The sequence below is a fragment of the Falco cherrug genome, chromosome 10, assembly GCF_023634085.1.
Source record: "Falco cherrug isolate bFalChe1 chromosome 10, bFalChe1.pri, whole genome shotgun sequence".
Classification (NCBI taxonomy): Eukaryota; Metazoa; Chordata; class Aves; order Falconiformes; family Falconidae; genus Falco; species Falco cherrug.
In genome coordinates, this window is record NC_073706.1 from 17,721,646 (window position 1) to 17,741,708 (window position 20,063).

Sequence of the window (20,063 nt, forward strand, 5' to 3'; positions counted from 1 at the left end):
GGGACAGGCACTGCTGGTCAGGGTCCCTGGCCTCCTCTGAACTGAGAAATGCAGCTGCAAAAAGGGGATGGATTTCTCCCAAGGGTCTCAGAGGGTGCTAACAACATCTCTTGTGCCCCACGCAGACCAGAGCCATGCCCAGACAGCACGAGAAGCTGCCTCTCATCCCCTGGAAAGCAAGTGATTCCTGCGCTGCATCTGAGCTTTGGCTACTCGCTGTGCATGGGAAGGGGGATGGGGGACGCATGCCTTCACGGAGGACACCAGCTCCCACTGAGCTACCCAGCAAAGGCGAGGTGAGTCACTCATGAATAAGGACTATTCTTAGTCCTGTCCCCCACCTCCATTCTCCCTGCAACACTGCTTTTCTTGCTCTAGGCTTTCTCGGGAAAAAAAAAAAAAGCCTCCTCCTTCCATGCATAGTTCCCCCCCCCCTTTTTTTTTTATCGTTCTAGACATCAGCACTCCCAGCACATACACAGTGTTTCATCTTCAGCAGCATTAGCAGCAAAGGTAGTGCGGCAAGGGATGTGTCTCACTGTGGGTTTGAAAAGGGCAGTGATCCACACACGGGAGAGTGGTTCATAGAGCGGTCCCAAACCTTTCAGCACCAGATGATGGCTCCACCAAAGAAGCCTCACGGCCCCAGGGCAGCAACTTTTTCCCAGCTATTGACTTTCGCTGCAGCTGCTGATAGGAAAGAACTTGATTTTCTGCTCTAGATCTTGCTCCCAGAAGAAGCGTTTTCTGTGCATGACTTGTAATGCCAGCTCCCGCTTGCTTTCTTCAGGGAAGTGACCCAAAATCAGCTCAAAACTCAAGAAATAAGCCCCTCAAGTTTTCACCTCTTGGGAGAAATGCTCAGCACTCCAGTAAATGTGGTGCTAACATGACGTGCCATTCTCAGGACCCCAGTTTAAATAATATATGAGGCCTCAATAGTCAGGAAACCTTCAAACTAAGCAGTTCTGGCTTCCCTTTTACCTGCTGCCTGGCATGGGAGCTTCCACTGCAGCTGTGACAGCAAATGTATTCATTCATTTACAAAAAAAAGGCTGAAAAGGAAGGTTCTTACTAGTTAATTAATTCGAAGCACAGTGCTAGAGACCATCAGAACTGCAATTAAACCACAGCACTGGACAACATGATGAGTGACTGTTGAGCAATCACGCAGTTCCCATTTCTTTCCTGTTCCCCATGGAGTAACTCCCCAGCAGCAAACTCTTACCTTTCCTGTTGGATCTCACGAATGACAGGATCACTGCCTCCTTCTCTCTTCCTTGGAAACCATCAACTGATTTAATTTCTAGCTCTGGGTACCTGTGGCAAAGGTGCTCTCTTAGCATGTCCACCTGAAAAACATGCAATAGATACCTTTTAAAGAAAAGTGCATGGTGAAAAGGATTAAAATGGTAGTGTTTTGGTAAAGTCCCTTCCTCTCAAACCCACAAAGATGAGCACACACGTCTCCTGAAGGTCAAGCGCTGACTCCTGAGGCTGGGTGTGGAAAATAAACAGCTAGCATCTCTCCCCTCCATGGCCTCAAGCTGCTTAAATGTGGAGAAACTGACTGGCTACAAATGCTGATTATACAATTTGGCTCTGCTGATTTCCACCTTCATCTCTTTGAGGAGGTTCTGGCATCAGTCCTGAAGATGTCTGAATCCACCCCTGTGCGTCTGCGCTGCATGCATGCAGAAAGAGAAGGGAGATGCCAGGAGAGGCTCATCTCACCTGGAGGTTGTAGGGAGCTACGACAGCGATGTCTTTTGCTTTCACACCAGCTTCCACCAAGGCTTGGATGTGCAAACCAGCCAGCTGCACCTCCCCTAGGGCAGAAAGCAGAAGAGGTGGTGATGGGAACAGGCTGGCAGGCAGAGGCCAAAGCCACCAGCTTGGGTGTGTCGCACCTTAAGAGAAATTTGCCCACCTCCCCTTAAACAGCAAGGAAAAGCTAAGGAACATCCTGCCTGCAGTCCGGAGGTGCGTGGGGATAACGACTCCCAAGCTGGCGAGCTTGCCTAGATGGTTATGTGCCACACAACCCCGTTCCAAGGGCTGCACAGAGCTTGCTTCTCGCCCTTCCAAGTCACCAGCTCACTGAAGCTTAAGAGCAGCTTTTTGAACAGCACTTGGCTTTCTCTGGCCACCCCATATTAATCCAAGAGATCAATGATAATCCAGGCAATAGATTATTCTCCCTCTGAAATGAGACCCCAGACCTCCCTAAAAATTCAGTTATCTGTGCTGCAACTGAAAAGCCTCCACCTTTCCTTTTTATTCTGCTTTTTCGGGTTCCTGTATTTCCAAACCTAAACAAGCTTCGTGCTCGGATCCATGTGCTCAGACCTTCCAGAGACTGCAGGCAGCCTGCCACAAACAACTGGCTATTCAGGATTGTGGCAGGTTCAGAGAGATCTAATGAGGACAAGTTAAATACAAGTGTGAACTGTTTCACTGGTTTATTGGCTGGACTGACTCTACCCTCCATTTTGCAGCAAACCACAGGTATGAAAATCAAGAATCTGCAGCATGGTGCTCTAAAAAGCTGCCTCCCAAATTCTGGGAGATGTGCATTTAAGCCCCTGCTCAAAATCCCTGAATTATCTTAGACAAGTCCTTTTGGTTTTCCACTTGGGAACAAGAGCCCTTCTCTGTTGAGCAGGGCCATGGGGACTCGTGTATGGAAAAATGAGAGGCACTTAAATGCCAGTGGGTTTTCAAACCGAAGAAGGCAGGATGTATTTAAACCGGTAAAAACCGTCCTTGTATTTTACAGTCCTTTTTCCCTGTGTTGCCAGAGAGGGACTTGAAGCCTCAGAAGTCTGCTGCTGTCATAAGATCTGCACTGGTGAGCAGAGAGGAAAACAAACAAATCCCTGAAGCAGGCAGCCACGTTGCCAAATAAGCCCTTTGTGAGAACAAATGTCTAGAAAAGCCTGTGGCTCAGCCATCGGGAAAAGTGCGGGCAGCAGCTGGGCAGGCAGGGGTGGCCGCAGGCGAGGTGGCAGGGCACAGGCACCGCACATGGAGATCAGCCCCCTCCAGGCACCGCAGAGCCAATCTGGGCAGTGAATTCACAGTCCAGGGGAAGATGCTGCCCTGAAAGAAAAGCCTCATCTTCCTCAAAGCCAAGGTTCGCTGTGCCCTCCTAGCAATCACTTTGCTGACAGCCTCCTGGGCTAAAAGCTCTCCCTAAGGCTTTTAGGAGAGCTATCTCTGTAGCAAGTTTGGGATAACTGCAATGTCAGATGAAACACCAGATTTCAGACAGCCCATGTGCAATACCTCCTTGGCAAAGGCCTCTGTGAGCCTCTTGAGAGCCAGCTAGCAGGTGTGGAGATGCCAGACTAAATCTAGAGAAGCACAACTATCATCCTCAAGCAGCAAATCACAACCACCACCCCTGCTGTGGAAGCGACAATACAAAGCAGGTAGCATCATCACTTTCAGAGTTCTCCTGCTTTATTAGAATGGCTATGGAGCCTGACTCTACCCTCAATCTCCGTAATGAAACCTATTTTTTAAGTGAAAACACAGCAGGAAACTCAACATCTTAAGAAAATTCAGAGAGAAGAGCCATGTAGGACTTCATGAGAGGAGCAAAGGACAGGGAGGCAATTCAGAGCCACATCTACAGCCTCTCTAGAACAGGTTTGTGCTCTGCCTGATACTATCTGCCCTGCCAACTTGTGTAAAGCATCTGTCGCAGGGATCCTCTGCCCTGTCCTAGTCCACAGCATGGAGAAACGTCTCTGTGAGGGAAGAAGGCAGACAGCGTGGCCACCCACAAGCTGCACGCTGTCACTGTGGCCCTGCGGCAACTCCGCTCTGGCTCAAAATCCTTTGAGCTCAAGGATTCATAGAGGAAATGATCTCAGACAAGCAAGGCTCCCTGGGGACCCCACCTTCCCCCTGCCACCCGCTCTGAAGGGGGACATCTCTGGGACATGGCTCAGCTGGTGCAGGAGCTAAGCCTGTGGAAGGGCAAGGATCTCAGACAATCAATTCTCGCGAACAAAATTTTCCAAACATCGGTACCTGGATTCCCCTTAGACTGTTCATCTTCCACTTCCAGCTCAAACAGGCCACAGCCAGCAGTGTCTACAAGCAATAAGGGAATTGTGGTCTCTTCTGTAGAGGTGACGCCCGGCAGGTCCCTGCACAAGGTATTTGGGAAAAGGCCAGTTAACAACAGTGAAATTATGCCAAAGGGATGGTCAGTTCTGTTGCCACTTACGCCTCCCAACAACACTGCAAGGACAGAGGGAAAACAGCTGGATATTGCTTCCAAGGGACATGGCTGCAGACCAAGAGCAGTGTTGTGTAGGGTGAAAATGCAGGAAGATTGGCTCTGCAGGTGGTGACCAATGACAGAAACTGAGAACTGAGGTTTCCCCCTTTCTGCTCCAAGCTTTGGTCCCCTTTGCACCTGCAGTGATGCTACAGCAGAGCATGTAGAGCACTGTAGGGCAGTAACTAAGCAGGGCCCTTCAGCCCTGGTGCAGTCCTCTGGCTTCTAGCTCCAGGCTTCCTGGGTTTGGTGCCAGGACAGCAGCCACAACCAACAGCACAGCAAGTCCCAGGAGGGCCAGGGGAGCTTGGCAATGCCAGAAAACCATAGCTGAAAAGCTGTTATTGCTCTGCACCATGGGATTGTGACTTAAATACTCTCCCAAAATGCAAACAAAGAGCTGAGGGCCCTGGAGAATCTCACAGAGGCCAGCCAGCAGTGCTGACGGCTTTCTTACTGGCTATGCTACACAGCCCAGTTACTGCAAGGCAAGGGTACATTGTGTGGGTGTTAGTGTCTCGCTTAAATAGTCTCAAGTAGGAAAGATATGCAGACCTAGGGAGATGTGGCAGCTGCTTTCTGTTTTTTACAGCATTGACAGGGAGAAGGAGTGCTTGAAGTATTACCAGAGATTTGACAGCAGTGCTGTCGGGCAAGAGAAGAAAGTGCAGCACAAGGAACCACAGAGGAACTGGGGTTTCACATCACTTCTACATCTAAAGCTACTGCATTAAAAAAACCCCAACCCAACCTAACACAAAAACCCCACCGTATTTTAAAACCCAAGGTAGCTGCTAGATGAATTCACAACCCAGGAAGAGGGGAGTGATGGAGGGCAGGAACGGAAAGCCTGGAGAAGGCAGGAGAGCTCTGAAACAACAACATGTTACTGTCCATCACACACAAATCTTGGAGAGCTGTGATTCCGGTGAGTCTGCAAATAAACAAGGCAGATGGCAAACCATCAAAAAGGAGGATTATCTCCAAATGACAGGCAGGGAAGCGAGGGTAAAGGCAGTTTCCAGTTCAAGACAAGCCCCCAGCTGCAGCCTCTCTTTTCCAGGACTCCCGGCACTGCATGTTGGTTCCCCTGCATTTGTATGCTGCTGGCTACCCTTGCTTCCCGTGGACTCTGCGCATTACTCACTCCATTGACAACAAAAGTCTTCTCTCGACTGAAACTCATTTTTCTCCTGTCCAAAGCAACTGCTGTTGTAATGCACAGCTGGGAAGGTACAGAGATCAGTGAAACTATGATGCACCTTCCCCAGTCCTACGGCAAACCAGAGCCCAAGGGAAGAGCTCTTCCCCGGCTTTGGGCACTGCCCGCCTCAGCTCAGCAACTGGATTCAGAGGCACAAGGCACCTTCCCCATTTCCAAGGACCACAGGGACCAGCAACCAACTTTACTTTCCATGACCTCCTCCAGAACGGGGCCACCTCCAGTTCCCCATGAGAGTGTTTCCTCCCCTGTGGAGGGTATGATGGTTTATCTCTCTCTCTTTCTATAATCAGACCTAACAGGCTTTCCACTCCCTTTACACCTGCCCTGCTTACTGTCCTACCACTGCCCACGTCTGCACAGACAAAAGACTTTGAGCAAAATCCAAGTTCTCCACGCAGATAATCCCAATTTTTTGCCTACTTGCAGTGGCCGCAAAAAACTCTTGCAGCGTACCTTGGTGCCAGGAAAAACCTCGATCCTGGGAATGTCACTTCAGACAGAGTTGGACTGAGGCTCACAGCACTGCCCTAAGGCATCTGGGCACCCTGTGCTTTGTCTGGGAGGAGGAGATCACAGCCAGGTGAGTCACATACCACAACCAAGGGGCATTCTGGCTTCTGAGCATCTTTCAGGTCTCACACTACTGGGGGGTTCCCCCACAGTCTCTCCATCAGCAAGGGGGTGTTAACCCAAAAAAAAGCACTGAGGGAAGGGACACCTGATGCTGTATTTAGAAAAAACGGACATCAGAAACAGCTGGTGATTTTCAAACCATCTTCTCACAGACTGAGTCACAGATTTTGAATGTGCATGATACTGCTTGCAGCCTCCCTGACTTAATTCTGGAGATGTGTGGGGGTTTCTGGTGTGCTTTGCCACCCATTTCAGAAGGAAGGGAAATTTGGGAAGAAGGTTTTGCTCCTTTGGAAATACCCTGCCCCTGAAAAGAAACCACAGGAAATCAAAGTATCCTTTTTTGAGAAATGATGATGCTGCACGAACCTCTAACAGATCACAGACCAAAGAGTTCCTGAGTGCCTCCAACATCAGAGCAAAAGCTGGTAAGCAAATACAAAGTTGTTCGGAGCAGAGCTGCACTTCTTTTTCCAAAGACCAACCTTTGTGCTTCAGGTAAAGGAGATGAGACTTGAATTGATAATGCTGTTTCAGGGAAAGGTCATGGTGGGAGTGCAGCCTTACTGTCAGATATCGGGGATTATACCCTGGAGAGCTGTTCTGAATGGGAGCCCACCAGTATCAGGCTTTACAAGCTCAGCTCGACCAGAAACTCCCTGCCACATTTGTAGCACAAGATGTTTGCACCTGGACCTCCTCCTTGCTGTATATCTCAAGACTAGGACATGCTTCCTCAAGCCTCACCTCTCAAAATGGCACCAAGGCCACTGTAAATTCAAGGCTAGAATACAATCGTATGGGCCAGCTTTGCCAATGCCAGAGGTGTGGTGCAGGCTATGCTCTGGAGCACTCCAGTCAGACCTTTCTTCAAAGGAAGACCTTGAAATGCTTTCAGCAGAGATGGAGATCTCCCTCCTCGCACTGTGCTTTAGGCCTTTTCAGGTCCCTCGCTCATCACCCACCGACCCTCAGGAAGGAGGTAACAAAAAGCTACAGACCCACAGCTTGTCAAAGGCTGTTGCAGCAACTGCAGCTGCAGTACGAGCAGGTAACTCCCTGGGCACTCACCACCTTTCCACTTCCCTAGGATGCTTCTGCTTATAAGAGAGCTTTTGCTGGAATTCTTAGAGAATAAAACTTACTTATTTCTTGCTCAGGTAACGGATTAAGCAAATCATTTGGCCTAAGCCAACAAAACATATGAGATGCTCACAAATATGAAGGAATTTGTACTAGCAACCTAAACATGAGAAGATCATGGTCCAGTATCAAGCCCCTGCATTACCTGGTCTTCTACAGAAGCACAGAAACTTCCGTCCAGTGCTTGAACTGAAGATTGCTGTATTCATGCGGTATGTCAGTAGGGCTGTGGACTGACAGGTTTGATTATGAGTTCAGAAAGCAGTGTCTGTAGGAAAAGGCCCCGAGCAGGGGACTAAGCTGCACTGTGGACTGGAAAGAAAAACATGCACTCCTTCATCAGCTATAAAAATTAACCAGCTCATCAGAATAACAAAGTCACCTAACTTCAACTTTTCAATTGGTTTACTATTTTAATGGCTTCAACCCATTTTGCCTGGGGTTCTTCACTAGTTTCTGGTTTTAACTTCCAAAGTTAAATGGAAAAATAAGCATGGCAAGAAACAAAAATTATCAAGAAGAGCGTTTTGTACAGCCCTAGTCCTGGAATTATATCTGTGTAGCTAAAACATTGCTGAATGAGTCCTGTCGGGCTCAGGTGAGCTCCTCCTGGCACCGATGAACCAGCTTTACCTCCTCTTATCTGTAGAACACACCACACTCACCCACAAAATCACCTATGTATACACAAATGTACATAAACCAAGACAGAAGACGGCACAGCTTCACTGATGTAAGTTGAGCTGAAGCCTCGATACCCCTGAAGCCTTAATACAGAACATGCTGACACAAACAGAAATCCCTGTGCTGACTGCAGTGGATGTAGACAAGAGTTCCAGGGCTGTCTCGAACACAAAGCTTGCTCTTCCCATCCAGGCAGTGTTCACACTATTCCCAAGTATGATTATTTTAAAACAATTATGATAAAAAGGCCTTTCCAGCTATCTCTGTCCAAAACTAGATCTACTATGAAATGGAGAAATTCTAGGGGAATATATATATTTTTCCAACTCCTAAATGTTTGCATTTAAAAAAAGAGCATTGCTAAAAATACAACAGCTCCATGCAGACAAGCACTATGATATTTTATGCTTCCCCAAGTCCAACAGAGAGAATTAATGTTTTCCCACCCGCCTCCCAGAACCGCACTGACTGCAATTTTAAAAAGCACCAATAATTGACAGTCACAGCGTGTGTTGGCAAACAACTGCCTGTCCCAGGATGCAGTGGAAATTAAATGCTAGTCACTTCCTTTAAATTACCAAAGAAAGGGAAAAATACTGCAGAGAAGGAGTGGATCTGATGCCATCAGACCTGCCTCAGGTGCTGTCCTGGCAATAAATCTATCCAAGCTGGAAAGGGAATCTGGCTTTCTGATCTTTCTGATGTCGACGTTCGGGCCAATGATGGGACACAGCCTGGTCCTCCTAATCATGTGGAAACACAATAAAAGACTGGTGTATGGTCCTACGTCCCCTGCAGGCCAGGCCTTCTTGTATTCTCACCATGTGCAAGGAGATTTTATTTTGCTGCTTATCATACCAAAGGAGGAAACAGAAGATAACTCTGCATAACTTCTTGTTAGATAGGAAAAAAGGACAACCCCCTCAAGTAATGCTTCCTCGATGAAACAGAAATGCTGTTGCAGGGTCAGGAGGAATGGAAAACTCCGTGATAGGAAAGGGACAAACCCTGCATGTGGTGGGATGAAAAAGACATCTTATCATACCAGTGAAGAGCAAGTCACTTACTTAAGCAAATGCTGGGCTACTGATGGGTGAGCAGTGAGCTGGCCACCGTACATCTCCAAGGAAGCCCACTGCATGATGGCCTGGTGCATTCGGTACTGCACTGTCAGCATCTTCACAACCTTCTCCCCGTGCCTCTTGATGAGACGCTCCATCAAGCTGAGTGAAAGGCCCTTGGCAGCAGCCCTGCATGGGAAAAGCAAGTCAGAAGTGGAGTCTGGCTTAGGGTGATGACCTAATGCACAGATGTAACCATCTTTGGGCTAAAGACTCAACCAGCACCTCACACTGCTGTAGCCCTGGCAGTGCTGCAGCTGGAACTGAACGCAGTGTTGACCAGTGCTAATGGTGTTCAGTTGCAATGCCACCAGAGCACCTGCAACACCTACTCTGGACCCTGCTGAGCACCCCCGTGTTATGGGATGGTGTTATCTCCCTGGCCTTCCTACTCTGTTTCGCTCGGGTACCAACAGGCAGTGGGAGGGGAGCACAAGGCTGCAGGGTCCCAAGTGTTATCTTTCAGCTTAGGCTCCCCAGCAGGCTGAAGACCCTCAGGGACAGACTTCTGCCTTGCAGGCAGATCAGATCAGCTTGAACAGGTCAGGGTGGAGAGATGCCTGCTTCCCTTTCCCGTGGGAAAATGGCATGGCGTGTTGCCCCTGTAACGCAAGGGATGCAAATGGTATCGGCTATCCCTGCCTGCAGCGTCAGTTCTCACACCCAGACCTGCTCAGTGTCGTTGGGAAAAGCTGAGAGAGGATGCCCAAGATCCCTGCTTGGGGAAACAGCTCCAGAACAAAAACCTCTTAACCCGTAAGCTCATCCCATCATCATCCTCAGTCACGCTGCTCATAACAAGCTCTAGATACTGCAGCTGTCAGTGTAACATTACGCTGACATTACTGCAAGGTCACCAACAGCATCAGAATCACCTAATGCATTAGTATCAGAGCTCGACCCCGAATCTTGAAATGCTTAACGTCAACACAGCCAGACCTTGCTAATGTTTCATCGAGACACTTGCTACTCAAGCAGTCTCATTACTCCTTGGCCACTCACCCCAGACTAACGCGCTAATGCATTTCACTGCTTATTGCTTTATTACCCATTAAGAAAACCAACACTCCATCATTTCTGGCAAAGGTCCTGTGCTTATATCTGTGACACAAATTAATAAAACTCCTAATGAAATAAGCCTCTCAGGAGCCTAATTGCTTTCTCTTCGCCATACCAAAAGGGTTTATTAGAAGCATCGCCTAACGGTACTATCTGAGGAAGGACGAGAATTGTTGTACTTTGATTTTGTGTTTTGAGCATTTCAGAGCATAAAGAGTTTTTTCATACCGTGTGTCAAGCACCTTGTACAATACTGTAGTTCATGGTGAGGGGTTCCGGTTGCTACCGGAACACAATGAACAAGCACAACGATGATGAAATTATGATAGGAACAGCTCGGTAAAATTATTTCTGTCAAGGCTAAGGGGCACAGCACCCATCCAATTACTGCTGTGGGAGGCATTACATTACTACTTGGCACCACAGCGAGTGTCTTGTTTGCTGTACTGGCCAGCCCTGTCACATTAACAACAGGGCACTTGGTAAATAAGAACAAGAGACGGCAAATTCATTAAAACTGCAGAGAGAGAAAACTGAAGGTAGATCTTTCTGAGAAGTTGAGCCCTCCTTGCTAAATCACAGAATGCAGCACACAAGGAAAAAACAGGTCATAAACTCTGAATGGACGCAACTGCAGGACTTTGGAGACAGCACTGCTTTTTCAAAGGCTGTTGTGATATTAACAAGCGTTAAACAACACACAGGCGCAGAAGCCAGGAGGAGGGTTAGCAGGTTTGCAATACGGATATTGTACTTTATACAGCAGAGGTTTCCAGCTGTGCAGTGCATTTTGCTGCTGATTACAAACCACACGAAGGTTGGCCATAAAGCCTTCACAGCTCCCCAGCGCCAGCGTTGCTACTGGCATGACACTGATGTACTTACAGAGGTCCTTATGCTCTCAGCTGACAGCACAGGAGAAAAGCAAGAGGCCGGTGGGGCTGGGTTTTCAGGAGGGGAAGGGGATTAGGTGGTATGAGGGGAAAGAGGAGGATATAGGGCTGGGACCTTGTTACAGTTATCAGGAGTTAGCTTTTCTCCTTCCAGGCTCACAACTGAATGACAAGGCACTGAGCCTGATCCTCCCAGCTCTGCTCTGACCCGCCGGGCACGCTAAAAGGCAGCCTTTGTCTCCCAGGCAAGGAGGGAAGGCAGCAGTCCTAACAGGGAGAGCTGTCCGCACTCAGGCACAAGCACCTACCTGAAACAGCTCTTCCCTTAGGAATGGCCCTTTCTCCTGCATGACCCAGGAATCTGGGGACTCAGAGCCCACCTCTTGCTCGGTCTTTGCCTAAAGCATGACCACTACAACCAAGATAAAAATGTTTCTGGTTCCTTCCACCAGCCATCTCCTCCTGACAAGCTAATGAAAAAGCCAGCCACATGCTGAGTCACCCACAAGTGACCTGGCTCCCAGAGCCAAGAGGGCACCATGAGGCTTTAATTGCCCTGACCAGCCTCACCTGGGACCTACACCCATATAAGCTCAGCATATAAGCTCACCCATATATCTGAGTTATATCCTAGATTTGTCTGCTGGATGGAGAGATCTCTGGATCTATGTTGCAGGTCATTTTGATCCTGTCTTTAGCTGCATCTTCTGGATGGATGCTGGACCCACATCATGGCTTTGTTTCTAGCCTACCTCCTGATGGGACCCCCTGGATGGATCCCAGATCATGGCTTGCTGGAGCTGCTGGCAAGCTGTGTTACTGGTTTTTGGCTCTGCCCACTCTGCTCAAAACCCCATGGGACTGTCCTACTGCTGCCAGACACTGACAGTGTAAGGCACATCAGGCAACTCGAGCAAGAAGTGAGGGATACCAATATAAGATGCTCTCAAAGTCTTACAGGGATGCAGCAGGCTTCGCAGCCTTACCAACCAAAGGTACCTCTTGTTTGCTTTTATTCTTTACTCCTCTCCCCTGGCTCAAAAATTCTTGCAAATCTAAGAGCAAGCCTAAAACTGATTTTCATGGAGAACTGGCAGGAAAACCCTGGTGTTATTTAACAACAAATACTCTGAAGTGTTTCTTGTAATGATACATAATAAAGCATGGGGAAGGCATTAAGCCTCACAGCAAGCTTTAGGAATAGTGCTCTTCTATACAGTAACAGCACAGTTTCCACTGCAGGGATCTACATGAGATTATATGTTAAAATAATAATGAGGATATTAAACTGCTTGCAAGTATTTTACCTGTTAACGAATATCCTATTATTTTACTGCTCAATTAACTGCTACAATGGTTGACTTTTATGCCAACAAAATCATAAGAGCACTAAGCAAAAGTTCTTTTAAGTATCAATTGCTTTAGAGCAATTAAATTAGGATAGGAGGTTGGACAAACAGACTCATGCATCTGGTACTCAGGACCATCGACTTTAAAGTACCTGAAGTAAAGCTAGGAAACCTAAAATTACCAAAATAAGCCCACAGCAGCCAGTGTTTGCTGCTAACATGGTTTCACCTTGCTTCTTGTGGAGGAAAAGGCTGTAGTTTGTTCAAATGCACCTTCCTGGGGTGGGGAGGGTGCCAAGATCAATCCTAATGAGGGAGGATGAGGCCCTGCTGCTGTTCACAGGAAAGCCTTCCTCCTCCAGCTCTTGGAAGAAATGCTACAGATTAATGATGATAGCTGTAGCCAAGTGGAACCAAATATTTCAAAGGCTTTTGTGTCCGCTGTGGTGTGAAATACCCTTTATGAGCTGGGTGTGAGGAGTCGGCCTGCCGTGTAGATGTCAAGAATGATCGTTACTAGGGGGGGAAAAAAAAGGGAAGCGTTTCCCACGGAGGGATCAATCATGTTATATCTTTTCTTATTCATCCTCTGGATAGCTGGTCTCCTCCCTAAGAGACAGAAGGAGATGTGGGTGTGACTGATTTCTGCTGTACACCACTGAATTTGGACAGCAAAGTCTGGAGAAGGATGTCAGTGTGTTTTCCTGCCTCAAGAACTCTGCATTAAGCTCTTGGATGGCAAAACCAGGCTGAGGGTGTTGTGGACATGCAAAATATTAACTGTCCTTTCCTTTGTGCCCTGGGCTTTTCTATCCTGGTATACGTTTTTAAGAGGTTTCACAAAAAGGTAAAGTAGTAGTAAGTGAGGCTGTGCAGAACTCCCCCTTTCTCTGGATAGTGTGGATTTGTTTGGTTTTTTTTTTTTTAATCCTTCCAAATGTGATGGAGGAGGGTAGCTTGTTCTTTCCAGCTGTGGAAGCTACCAAGGAAAACCAAGGCCTGACACTTGCTCTTCAGTGACAAAAGTGAAAGCAAATCCATTTAGACCTGACGTGCACATCAGCAAACCACTGAGCATGAAGGACTAACGTGTGGATTTGGGATGGTGGAGACATCCAGACTGAGTGCTACCAAACAAGACAGCAAAATATTCCAGTACTTGTCTAAGAAACTAGTTGAAAGAAAGAGATCTGATAACTACCTGCAGATATTTGAAGAGTATAAAATTGAATTAATAAATCAAAGCCCTGATGTGGAGACAAATTAATTGGGATGTCAAAAAAGGATGGAATGAGGACTAAAATGAAAACAAATTCCTGTCAAGACAGCAGAAAGTGTCCTGGCATTGAAATACTCCCTGGGACTGGGCCAAAACCCAGCAGGAGGCTTGAAGCTGATATCCGTGAACTTTGGAGCGAGCTGTGGGGAATGGAACAGCAGAAACTGGCATTTGCCATCACTGGGAGGTCTTTCAGAAGAAACACATCCAGTACGGACAAGAAGTAGGTGAATGTACTGTAAGGGGGGGGGAACGCCCTCTGCATCCTGAGATAACTCCAGGTCTGTCAGCGTAAAAAACCCTGATAACTGATAAATGCTGAATCCATGGAGGAAAAAGCAAATAACCAGAAGGTAGTTATACCAGACAGGGCCCAGCCCTCCGAACTGAGCACAAGCTGTGTGGCAGCCTAGCTGTCTGATCGCACTTGCAGTATGGCTCCTACAAAGAACCAAGAAGCTCCCTGCTTAAGCAGGACTAACTTCACATAGGGTAGTAACAGACAATCCTTCTGTCAGCCCAGATTCATCCCGGCTAACTTTAGACCCTTCACTGGGGCCTTGAAAATAGGAATCCACCCACTTCAAGTCTGCTGTCATCAATGGAGGAGAAGGAGAAGGTAGGCAGAAGGGTTTGAGCCCTCTGCATGAATCATCCCTGGAAATAGCTTATCCTTTTCCATTAACCAAATTGGAGACAGCAGGTGATTTGGTGCCTTAATTAGATCTCTGGAAATACCTAACAAGATGGAGGGGAGAAAGAATCTGCCTTTGTGTTGCATTTCACCGTGTGCAAGGACTGTGAAAAGCACAAAGTGTGCTCTCCAGCCTCTGCTTTATTTGTGTCATGCAGGGGGGGTGCTGCCGTACAGAGGAAAGCCGTGTTACGTGCCTCGTTCGATCCAGCAGATGCTTTCACTTGGGCAGCAATTAAAAATGAGGCCAGGGTTCAGATCTGTAAGGAAAAAGAGCTAATAAACTTCTTAGGTTTTGCACTTAATTAGGGGGCTACTGAGACAAACTGTCAGCTGCTCCAGCTGGACCTCACTGCACAAAACCTCCTTCACAGGCTGGCTGGGGGGCGGGTCACTAGACAACAACGGAGCTTGCAAGAAAGAAACACTTTTCTTTCAGCATTAGGTGGTTTCGTTTTCTACCAGGATAACACATCATCCCAGGTATTTTCTACAGGATGAAAACTCTGCAGTATATTATTTAAGCCCTCTGCAGATTCAAATGGTCTGTCCAAGAGCCCTCGGCTCTGCAGAGCCAGTGGAGCTGAGGGACATGTTGGTAACGTGGAAAGAGGAGAGGGAAATTTTGCTATTCCCAAACAGAGGCTAGGACTAGAGAAGAAGACTCTGGATCAGCACCTGCCTGATGAGCGCCCACTCTAATTCCTGTATGTATGGTCAATACCTGCCGCTGTACCCATCTGCAATGAATACCTGTGGGGCTGCTACGAAGGACTCCCACTGAGATGAAAGGTAAAGCCATAAATAGCTCAAAAACCTTTATTTTCCACAACAGTCGGCCACCTGAGCAATGGGAAAAGCTTGAAAATACTCAGTTGTGAATAATTTTACTTAACCAGATGTCAGCCTTTAGAAGTGAGGGGGAAGACAGGAAAGATGGACTCGGGCTGATCCCAAGCTGGGGTTCAAGACATCTTGCTCAGTCCTAGCAGCCACCACAGGTTTCCTGTACAACGTGGGATGAAATAAGGAGAGCAATCCTCCCTCCCCCTTTGCCATGTTTATTCAGATCATAACAGGGACCATCTCTCCTTATATACACCAAGCCTAACACAACAGGATAATAGATGGAGTTTTCCAGTGCTGAACTAATATACTTTAATAATAAATAAAGCAAGCTGGGTTTTCTCTGGTTCCCTCCTGTGTGGCCTTTTTGGTAGCAGTTGCTGTGGTTGAGTTCATGTTGCAGCTTTCCCCCAAGTGCAGGAACACAGCCAGGTCTCTGCTTTGTTACCTGTTTCTAGTTGAAGATCTCCTAGGCTTTCACACTTTGATGGATTTGCTGCAGGTTAGCTAATAGGTTTCAAGAGTTGCTTGGGGAACTGAGAGAAGACCGGCTGGCACAGGCAGCAGCGTTGTAGCAGCTTTGCCTTTTAGGCTAAACTGTAGACAGGCAGCATTTGAGAGCACAGCCCATAATTCTTCCAAGTAAGCTGAAGTCAGCTTGGCCTTCTGCACTTTATCTTCCAAAAGGCAACTGTCTGCAAGGCTGAGCTTTGGTGACTGGTGTCTTGTCTGACCAGCACCTGGGTCACGGACCTGCTGATGCCTTGAGCCATAATTTTGTTTAATGTAGCAAGTTTTGTCGGATCATACAGGCCAAGTTATAAATCTGTTAATACTATTGATTCAGACGCACATTCTCTCTGCCTTATTTTATTTTAAATCAGTTGAACTTTAGGAAGGACACAGAGTGACACGGTGCTTAAACATTCTTAAGGTTTCTCATCCAAAAGGGATTGCTCCACAAGAGATGTGAGCTCACCGAACAACTGACTTCCCTGCACAGCTGGTAACCCTGCTAAGGTTGAAGAGTGAGAAGATCTGACTTCTACTCACACTCTCTTTTAATTTTACAAAGACCAGTTCTTTGTGCAGCTGGGATTTTAAAAACATGGAAGGAAAACATGCAAAATGCTTAACAAAATTGTCAAGCTCTTTATAAAGAAAAACAATGGGAACAGCAAGGACAAAAAGCTTGGTCCAAGTCACACCCATAGGATCTAAGAAGCAAAACAATGTTTCTGGTGGAGAAAGAGGATGTTATGATCACCTGTGACCAAAGGAGAGATGCAAACTAGTGGCAGCTTTCCACTGCAAAGTCACATGAACTCAAAACTGAGGGAGAGAAAAGCCTAACTCCTCAAGCAGGATGAGGAGGAGGTCTGCAGCAGATGGTCCTATCATGAGAAGCTTTTGGCTGTTGACTCCACGATGCAGCACCAGCAAATGCTCCTGGCATCAGCCATTATGACAGAGCAGAAGAAAGCAGCTGGGCACGTGCTATGATGTTTTTGGAGCTCTTACAAAGAATTTTTTTTGAAATTGCTTCATTTCAAAGAGAGGCCCAAACTGACAGCAGTTGAGCCTTAGACCCACTCACCCCCGAGCTGGTATTTCTACTATGTCTTACCCTTAATCTGACAGTCTTGGGAAAAATAAGTCTCTAGGCTCTGTTCCTGGGGCTGGGCAGCCCTGTCTGCCTTGCTAGCATGTAGCTGCTGACTTGGGGCCACACACATCCACCTAAAGCTTCTGGTCTTGTAAATCAGCACTGCTGTGGTAGAAGCCTGAGATCTGAACAAGTGCATTTCCACAACCAGAAGCATAAGCAGAGGAAGGGCTTCCAACTCCCTCTTCTCTGCTTATTCATAATTTGGAACAACTTACTGGCACAAGCGGAGAGTGGGGTGAAAATCTCGAACCAGTGTCGCTGCTCAGAATGGCAGTTGAGCACAGTCCTGCAGGCCGAGGGCAGCACAAACACCATGGCATTATGCAGCTACGATAGTTTCTCTGGCAGAAAAGACAAGCCTTAAGCATCACTTAACAAATGATAACCCTGAAATCAGAAGGACCAAACTGCAAATTTCTTCTTGCTAGTAACCAGATACTTATTCTGAAAAGCACCTTGAGCATCAGGCAAGGAGCTCTTTACCGAAGAAGGAGCTCTCTCTGCTGAGAAAATCACACCTGATCAACACAACAGTCAGCACAAAAATATCAGTTTTAATGGAAAAAAAGGAAACCTCCCACTGTTTTTTCAGGCCAAATTAAAAGAAGCGAGAGGCCAATTCCCAGCAAATAATGCACCGGAAGGATTTATCTTCCCTTTAACTTTCACACTAGTCACCTGTGACTGCCCCATGAGGTTTTTTCTTATGGCTGAAAATTCTCTACTGAAATAGTTTTGTTATCTGACTCCAGATTAAACCAGTTGCCTACTAATTTAAGCATATGAGACTCTAGCCCCTGACTGCTTCTTCCCACCCTAGACTAGTAACACATCAGCTCAGCACAGATTACAGCCTCTCTCTGTCTCCCCAGCCTTGACTAGCCATTTGGCTTCTGTATGGAGGTAAAATTATTTATTCCCAGTTTACGGATGGGGAAAATCTAGTCACAGGTCTGCAGCCTGCAAACTCACAGTAAATAAACAATGAGATAAGGGTAGGGGGGTTTGGATAGGCTTTTTGCAGTTCACCAGCCTAGATACTTCCACCAGACAGTGCAGGAGTGTGCTTATCACCTGCCAAGATCTGCAAAACAATAAGTATCTGTGCATCTGATAACAGTAAAATGAGAAAATGATCCAGTGCCTTAACATTATTTGCACCATCTCTTAGCCACCTGCCAGGAGCTGCTGCCTCCCTTGGACTTTTTATTTCCCTTGTTCAAAATTAAAGTGAGATCACAGATACGTATCTTGCTCATTATTTTTTGGAAGCAGGAGAGAAAGTTTATGAAGTCAGCCCTACTTCTCTGCTTCTGCACAATGACAGTTCAGTAATTCCAGATCTAAAGCTAGATAACTATGCACACATGTATATTTTAAACTACCCAAAGGCTCCTTGGTTCTATTTGGAGTATCCCCCTCGAAGCACAGGCAATCTATGCTAGCCACAGATCTTTCCCACAATCTAATTGTTCTTAATATGTGTGTTGTAGGTACTGTGAGGTTTTATAATCGCTGTGGTGTGTGTGATAACGCAGCATCTCGGTGGGCCAGCTCCCACATTAATACATTAAATAAATAAATGTGAAACCACAGAAGCAGAATTTAATAAAGGGAAGACTTGGATTAAACTGAGTACGAGCCTGACTTTGCTCCACAAAACCTGCAGTCAGGAAAGAGTAGGTAAACCAGGCCACCCTTCTTACCAGGTACAAGGAGACATCATGTAGAAAAACTTAAAAACAAACATTTTAAACTTTATGAAACAAGTATTTTTAAACTTACATTTAAATACTGGTCAGTGAAACCAGAATTTGTGCCTCTGTTTTGTTCACCTTCTGTTTGCTTATAATTTTATTAGTTTTAATAGATGATGTGATTGTTTTAAACCATTTTTTGAACAACTTTTCTAACCAGTCTGAAAATTACTTTGTGTAAGAGAGAAAACAAAGAATTCAAGCACAGTGCTGTTAAGCAAGCGGGACTGAAAAAACATCTCTGCTGATGACGTCTCTCAGGGAAAACATCTGTCAAAATATACACAACTTCGAGTAATCTAATAGTAGTGCATAGTGTAAGTACTCCGTCTCACTGAAGAGAAAAATGAAAGCAAGCAAGGCAAGCTCAATGCATTGAACTCTTTGGAGCAAGGCATGTTTCAGGTGACTGATGGAAGGATGCAGACAAGCACACAGAAAACAACTGTCAGTCCCACAGCAGTACCAGCCAGGAAGGACCCTCTGATTTCATAGTGTTTATCTGCTGTTTATCTCGGCCTCTTGTGCAGAGGCCACAGCGGTGAGTGGACGAATGCCACATTACACAGCCTTTTTGAGCAGAGCTGTTTCTGTGATGCTGCAGAGCTGCATCTGATGTTCCCAGTGTAACAGATTTCCCTGAAACACAGTTCAGCATGAGTTTCTGCCTGTTCTTCCTGCCTCACTGCACTCACCCTCCCTGTCTGCCCTGCTTTTTCTGCAGAGGATCCTCCCTGTTGCAGGCACACAACTCCTAAGTACGTGTGGGACAAGAGCAAAAGGCAATCTTGGATTAGGCTGGGACTCTAGCTGTTGGATGGTGTCCCTGATGCAGCTTGGAGGACCTCTGCAAAACGAGCACATCGTGTTTCAGACAGCTCCCTGTCACTGTGTGAGCCAGTACTCCCACTGAGAACAGCCAGGATTCGATACAGAACCATCTTTTCCTGAGGTTTGCTGTAGCAGTTCTACCAAGGTAACCCACCTTGTTCCTACAAAACTTGATCCAATGTGTGAACTCCTGCAGGCCACGTCTCTGCTCCCACGCAGATGAGAGCCTCACAGGCAAGATGCACACACCTTTGAGAATTCCCGGCAACTCCAGAGCGGGGCCAAAGGCTGCCTGTCAGACTGCTCTCCCTGTCTGCAAACACAAAACCCTTGCAAGCCCTGGAGCAGCTGCCCAGCAGGCACTCATCAGCCCAAAAGGCACCACGCTGACTGCACAGACTTTGCTGTTAAGTGGCTCGGTCAGCAGCAGGTAAAACGACCAACTGTCACGGCCTTGTGCGATAAGAAAGCCTGCTCAGATGCAGCCGCATTAAACGTTAAACAGTTACTATCAGTAAAACAGGTCTGATGTAATTCTGGCTGCGTGACCAAACCCAACTCATGGGGGATACCAATAAATAATCCA

At 46.9% G+C, this 20,063-nt stretch overlaps 1 protein-coding gene across 2 annotated transcripts in view; it reads right to left on the reverse strand.

The window, feature by feature from the left end:
- IGHMBP2 (immunoglobulin mu DNA binding protein 2) overlaps window positions 1-20,063 on the reverse strand; it is a 43,497-nt gene that overhangs the window by 5,346 nt on the left and 18,088 nt on the right. For both annotated transcript variants that reach the window (XM_027813719.2, XM_005445067.4), the window contains exons 9-12: window positions 9,047-9,229; window positions 4,042-4,160; window positions 1,735-1,829; window positions 1,229-1,352 (exon numbers count right to left, since the gene is read on the reverse strand). In XM_027813719.2, coding sequence (XP_027669520.1) covers window positions 1,229-1,352; window positions 1,735-1,829; window positions 4,042-4,160; window positions 9,047-9,229 — 521 coding nt within the window. The remainder of the gene's footprint in view (window positions 1-1,228; window positions 1,353-1,734; window positions 1,830-4,041; window positions 4,161-9,046; window positions 9,230-20,063) is intronic.